The sequence below is a fragment of the Miscanthus floridulus genome, chromosome 8 (assembly GCF_019320115.1).
Source record: "Miscanthus floridulus cultivar M001 chromosome 8, ASM1932011v1, whole genome shotgun sequence".
Taxonomy (NCBI): Eukaryota; Viridiplantae; Streptophyta; class Magnoliopsida; order Poales; family Poaceae; genus Miscanthus; species Miscanthus floridulus.
This window is the reverse complement of record NC_089587.1, coordinates 197,190,565-197,196,868: the sequence shown is the minus strand read 5'-3', so window position 1 is coordinate 197,196,868 and position 6,304 is coordinate 197,190,565. Positions and strand designations below refer to the sequence as shown.

The 6,304-nt window shown below is 57.7% G+C and overlaps 1 protein-coding gene across 1 annotated transcript; it reads left to right on the top strand.

Annotated features, from left to right (window-relative positions):
- Positions 1-4,022: 4,022 nt before the first annotated feature.
- LOC136474488 (GATA transcription factor 6-like) lies at positions 4,023-6,061 on the top strand. The gene is made up of 3 exons (XM_066472055.1): positions 4,023-4,245; positions 4,370-4,726; positions 4,881-6,061. The coding sequence occupies exons 1-3, from the start codon at positions 4,066-4,068 to the stop codon at positions 5,748-5,750; spliced, it is 1,407 nt and encodes a 468-aa protein (XP_066328152.1). The 5' UTR covers positions 4,023-4,065; the 3' UTR covers positions 5,751-6,061.
- Positions 6,062-6,304: the final 243 nt, after the last annotated feature.

The following is a 6,304-nucleotide window of genomic DNA, read 5'->3' as shown; positions in this document are numbered from 1 at the left end:
GGCACCGAGCCACCGAGGCCTAGCGAACGGCCTCAGCACCCACTAGAGAAATCCTCTGGTACTCTTGGAGTGTGTCTCTAGACCGCTAGCCGTCCCCTAGCGAACGGGGTACGGGCCTCCACTCGGACTACCCGATAATAGCTCACCAGAAGTGCCACCGCTCGTGCCCATCGAGGGTAGCGAGGCACATTCCACCCCTCCTTCCGAGCGAAAAGGAAGCGTGAGGGTCGCACAAAAAGTCAGGGGAACCCCCGACGGCCTTCTCGCTCTACGCAGAGGCTAAGGGGCTCTTCCTGCAACCTTGCCGAGACCCAGCGACCCCAGCTCGCACTCAAAGGGGCTCGACAAAACAAACCCTCCTTTCGAGCAAAAAGGAAGCGTGAGGGTCGTACAAAAAGACAGGGGAGCTCCTGACGGCCCTCTCACCCTGTGCAGAGGCTAGGGGGCTCTTCCTGCAAATACACCGAGACCCCACAACTCGGGCTCATGCCCAAAAGGGGCCTCGGCAAACAAACCCTCACGCGCAAGGGGCGTATAAAAAGTCAGGGGAACTCCCGACGGTCCTCTCACTCCACACAGAGGCTAGGGGCTCTTCCTACAACCTTGCCAAGACCAGAGTGGGCTCGGCAAACAAACCCTCCGTCCGAACAAAAAAGATATGTGAGGGTCAGATGACAAAGTCAAGGGACCCCCGACCGCCCTCTTGCTCCAGGCGGAGGCTCGGGGGCTCTTCTTGCACCCAAGACCAAGACAAACGGTCCCAGCCCACGCTAGAGGTTTAATTACAAAACACGATAAAGGGCACCGAGCCCGTTACGGTCCAGGGGTTCGAAGGCTGGGCCTCCAAGAGGTTTCGATAGCCGCCCCAGGGCAACAGAGTCAGGGACGACTTCGGGGCGAGCCTACGAATGGCCCAGGCCTGAGCGAACAGTCGCTCGGGGCGTCCTAAGTCGTGTCCAAGACCGGCAGGGAAGTCTCCGAATAGGATCCCACCGTAGGGAGGCATCGAGCCACCGAGGCCCAGCGAACGGCCTCGGCACCCACTAGAGAAACCCTCTGGTACTCTTGGAGTGTGTCTCTGGACCACTAGCTGTCCCCTAGCGAATGGGGTATGGCTTCCACTCGGACTCACCCGATAACAGCTCACAGGAAGTGTCCACGCTCGGGCCCATCGAGGGTAGCCTGGCATATTCCACCCCTCCTTCCAAGCGAAAGGAAGCGTGAGGGTCGCACCCAAAGTCAGGGGGACCCCTAACGAACCTCTCGCTCTGTGCGAAGGCTAGAGGGCTCTTCCTGCAGCCTCGCCGAGACCCCAGCAACCCGAACTTGCGATTATGGGCTCGACAAATGCGATAAAAACCACTCGCTCAAACGCGAAAATGAAAAAAGCCCCTGGAGGAGTAACTCCACTCCTCTAGGGCCTCGGGGGCTACACCCGGCGGGTGCGCTCGCACGCACCCACCGGAACCTCAAAAAACAAAACCCAGTTCCTACAGAGCGGGTATAAACCAAGCCTCGGCAAATCCTCAGGGAGAGTGCACACACTCCCTCGGAGGCTCGGGGGCTACTGTCGGGTACCTTAGAACAGGGTACCCCGAGCGAACAATCAAAGGGGTCGCTTAAGTCCCATCGAAAACAAAGCTAGAAGGTAAGCCGTGGGCCCCTCACCCGCCACGACCGGGCCCACCGAGCCCTCCGCCTCGCCTCGAGCCTCGCGCAGGAGGTCTCGGTGTCCTGACGCAATCTCCGCCTCGCGCGAGGCTCTCCACGGAAGGCCTCGGCAGGGAACGCAATCTCTGCTTCGCGCGAGGCTCTCCACGGAAGGCCTCGGTAGGGGGTGCCTTCTCCATATCGCGCGAGGCTCCTCACGAAAGGCCTCGGCAAGGAGTCCGATCTCTGTCCCGCGTGAGGCTCCGCTCTCCGTCTCGCGCGAGGCCTCATTCCCCGTATCGCGCGAGACCAGCTTATCCATAGTCCGTCGCCCCCACCTCGGCCGGCCTTCTCGACAGCACGTCATGTCTCATTAATACTTCAATCACTCCCGCAATCTCAGCCGGACGATGGCTCGATGCCACAGAATGGCCGACGGGACCTGAGGTCGCATCAACGCCATACCGGCTGTGACAGGGCACGGCGGGGATTATCGACCACTGTGTCCTGATGCTGTGCCCATGATCAGCACCCACACTGCACTGTGCCCCGCGATCCCCGCCTTGAAAACAACGCGACATGGACAACTTGGCCTGGGTTATCATCACCTCCAAGCCGGCGCACCAGGTCAGCCGCCCACTCGGGGCCTCGGCACTGTACACCAAGGTCTCGGCTATCTCGAGGTTTGCGTCCGCCGAGACCCCCCACTGCGGTACAGCCTCGGCACCGACCAAGCCTCGGCCTCGCGCATAGTCTGTCCACACCGACTTGCACGTCCACCGCCGCACCCACTCCGAGGCAGTCCCAGGGCTCTCACGACGCACAGGATCGGATGGGACTGGCACGCCGCCCCAGTGCTCCAAGGACGGACCACTCCGACGACCACGCCGCCACAGGAACAGGCCACAGGGCTCGGACATGCCGCCCCTATTGGCACGACGTCGCATAGTTAACATATGTACTGTCCTTGTCTTCCCTTCAACTATAAAAGGAGATGACTTGGGCCACTTAGAAGGAAGGAGGAACACATTGTAACACACGCACACATCACAACCGCCTGAGAGCAACGTCTCAGACGGCCCACACGACACCTTGCCGAGACCTGGGACTAGCTCCCTCTCTCCCCTAGCTTGTAACCCCCTACTACGAGCACTTCGGTGCGAGGAATACAAGATCGATCTCTCAGACTGGACGTAGGGCATCGATTGCCTGAACCAGTATAAACCTTGTGTCTCTTTGCATCACCATCCGGAATCGGGAGCATGCAGTTTAAATTCACTAGTTGGTTGAGGACCCCCGGTCTGAAACACCGATAGATAGTGACGCAAGGGCGCCTCTTTTATTTATAATCGCGCTGTGGGCTAGGGGCCGAACTCTTAGAATTCTAATGGTTACCGCCGATCACGGCAGTTCTTATTTAGTTGAAAATAAATGACGAGTAGGTGGATCAAAAGCTTAACGCTTAATTAATCTAGTAATTAAGTTTGGGATTAGCCGAACCGATCATGTTCCAATGGTACCATGCAAAAAACTATTATTAGGCCCGTTTAGAGTATCTCTAGCAATGCTACCAGATGAAGATTAGCAGCGCCTCCATCGCATCCCGCACGTGAGATTGAACATAAGCAGCGCTATAGACCAAGTGAAAACGGACAGGCTTGAAGTTGGAGAGGTGTCACCAGCCTACATCTAATTGTCGCCTCTGTATTGAGAATAAGATGAACTCAACCCCTCTCCCCCCACCCATTTCATTGCATGCTCTGACGTTGACTCTTAGACTGTCTCTAACAAGGAATTCATATGGGCATCTAAATCTAAAATGGGTAGTAAGAGATCCAAAATCAGTCTCTAGTAGAGTACCTATACGGGAGACCTATTTTGGGTTGTCTGAGAGGCACAACCAAAATATGGGCATCCTCTCTCCTGGAAACTCATTTGTAGAAAGGATTCTATTTTGGATCCTGTTGTTGGAGAAGATGCCGAATATGTATTGAACATTTTGCCTGTAGCGCTACCCAAAGAACAAATATGTCTTGTATTTTAGACGTTATGGTTGGTGATAGCCTTATATCTATTCCATAACCATGTACTCCCTAATTCTGGTTCACTACACTTGTCCCCGCTGTTAGGCCATCCTGTGCTGTTGCCCAACTATTTTTTAAGACGCGTGTAAAAGGAGAGCAGGAGGAATCAGGCTCGTACAAGTACTAGTCCTCACTCATATACGGAGCATAGTTAAATGCAGTACTTACTACTAGGGAGTTCAAATTAGCGGTAATAAAAAATTACAAAGGCTGAAGACTAGGGCAATCCAACTGCCTATACCGGGGTGCGGGGGAAAACTGGAAAGGGGGTGGCGAGGGTGGGAAATCCACAGTGCATTTGTTGCACGCACGGACTTTTGGCAACCATTCAATGACCCACCAGACGCTGCTCATCGCTTCCACCCTCCCTGCTGCCTTTTCCCCTGCTTCCCACCACTTCCTCCACGCCTCCTCGCCCCTCGTTTTCATCGGTTCCTCGTCTCCTCCCTTCTCCTGCTCCTGCTCCCCTCCCGCCATGGCGTCGTTCGTCGCGCACCACCACGGCTCGCTGGTAAGGCCTCTCACTCAGACGGTTGGTGCAAGAAGAAGAAAAAACCACTTTCTTTTCTCTCTTCTTTTTTGCTACTCTTGGAAACTGACGAGAGTTTTGGTTTCTGTGTGCGCGGTTGTTTCAGCTGGAGAGAGAGGGCAAGATGTCCGCCCTGGTGGCCCTGAGGAGTAGCCTCAGGCCGTGCGAGGCGGCGGCTGAGGAGGTCGCGGCGGCTTGGCCGGCGGCGGCGTGCGGAGGCGCGGACAGGGGTGTCGCCGTCTTTGCGGACGAGTTCTCCGTGGAGGACTTGCTGGACCTCGAGGACCTCTGCGAGGTTGACAAGGACTGCGCCGAGCTGGGCGACGCGGTGCCGGCGCCGGCGCCGGGGCCCGTGGAGGAAGAGGACAAGCTGTCCAGTGACTCCCACGGGTCGTCGTCGGTGGTGTCCTACGAGCTCATGACGCTCCCGGTTCCGCACCCGATAATTGACCTCCCGTTGCCGGTAAGAGCAGAACCACTTTTGACCTCGTCCTTTGCCGGCATACCCGGCAAGGCGGCGTCTTTCTTTTTTTTCCCCCTCCCCCACCCTCTCTCTCTGCACAAGGTTCAATTTCCGCGCCTTGGTTGTTGAGGTTTTTGGTGCGTCCTATGTGCAGGCCCATGACGCCGAGGAGCTGGAGTGGGTGTCCCGTATCATGGACGACTCGCTCGCCGAGCTCCCGCCGCCGCCGAAGCTACCCGCGGCGCCGTTTGGAGCCGCCGCGCGGCGGCCGCTGGAAGGCGCGGTGGTGGCTGGCCCTGCTATGCGGAGGAGCCCGACCCCGACCATCTGCGCGCTGTCGACGGAGGCGCTGGTACCCGTGAAGGCGAAGCGCAGCAAGCGCTCGCGGGCGTCCGTGTGGTCGCTGTCCGGCAGCGGGGCGCCCCTGTCGGAGTCGACGACGACGTCGTCGTCTTCCACGACCACCACGTCGTCCTGCTCCTCGTCCGCCTCTTTCTCGCCGCTGCTGCTCCTTCCGGCGGCGGACTCGTCGTCGCTCTTCCTGTCCTCGCACCTCCTCCTCGACGAGACTACGCCGCGGCCACCCAAGAAGAAGTCCAAGCACGGGAAGCACGGCAGCAAGAGCGGCGGCAAGCCCAAGAAGCGCGGCCGCAAGCCGAAGAAGCACCACCCCAAGCCGCCCCAGTTCGCGGGCGGCGCCGGCGCTGGCTCCGCGCCGACGGCGGCCCAGCAGGGCGACCGGCGCTGCAGCCATTGCGGCGTGCAGAAGACGCCGCAGTGGCGCGCGGGGCCCGAGGGCGCCAAGACGCTGTGCAACGCGTGCGGGGTCCGTTACAAGTCCGGGCGGCTGCTCCCGGAGTACCGGCCGGCGTGCAGCCCCACGTTCGTGAGCAGCATCCACTCCAACTCCCACCGCAAGGTGCTGGAGATGCGCCGCAAGAAGGAGGACGTCCATGGCCCGCTCCCGCTGCCACCGGTCCCGGCCGCGCTTCTTGGTCTTGGGCCGGCCGTCCCGTCGTTCTAGCCGGCCGGCGCTGTACATTTTTTCCTCCATCCCCGGGTGGAATTATTAGCCTGCTGTACCGTACTTGGATTTTTTTATTTCCACCTTCTTCTATATTTATTTAGTACTAGTTCTGCTGTACTACTATTTAGCTAGAGCTCAGAATTGTAGAAGCTTTATTAGGTCGAGTTTGGTGTAGGAATTTAGAAGATTTCCGTGGTTGATTAGGTTTGTTAGGGTATGTAAGGCCACATAGTGCTTGTGGCAGTAGTTAAGAACTTGGTGAGGCTCTCCACAGAAAAAGCTTTGTGTTTGGCCTGGCCTATGAGGAATGATGTTGTCATGTTGATTGTTGAGCAGCTGCTAGCAAGAGGCAGAAGTAAGGAAAGTTTGGCGTGCCTTGGCGAAGAACAAGGAACTGACTCCCTTGTTGTAATCGAGGGTGTTGTCAGACGAGTACGTACTGTAGAGTAGTGTGTGCTTGGTGTGTGCCTTGCCATGTCCTGCCTGCATCATCATCACTTCGCATTGTTGATTGTCAGCCTGTTCGGCTGTATCAGTATAGATCGTGGATC

Excerpts from the sequence above, each read along its gene's own strand:
- LOC136474488 (XM_066472055.1), top strand. The coding sequence starts at position 4,066 with ATGACCCACCAGACGCTGCTCATCGCTTCCACCCTCCCTGCTGCCTTT. Across the intron at positions 4,246-4,369 it reads CGCACCACCACGGCTCGCTG|CTGGAGAGAGAGGGCAAGAT; the intron begins GTAAGGCCTCTC and ends CGGTTGTTTCAG. Across the intron at positions 4,727-4,880 it reads TAATTGACCTCCCGTTGCCG|GCCCATGACGCCGAGGAGCT; the intron begins GTAAGAGCAGAA and ends TCCTATGTGCAG.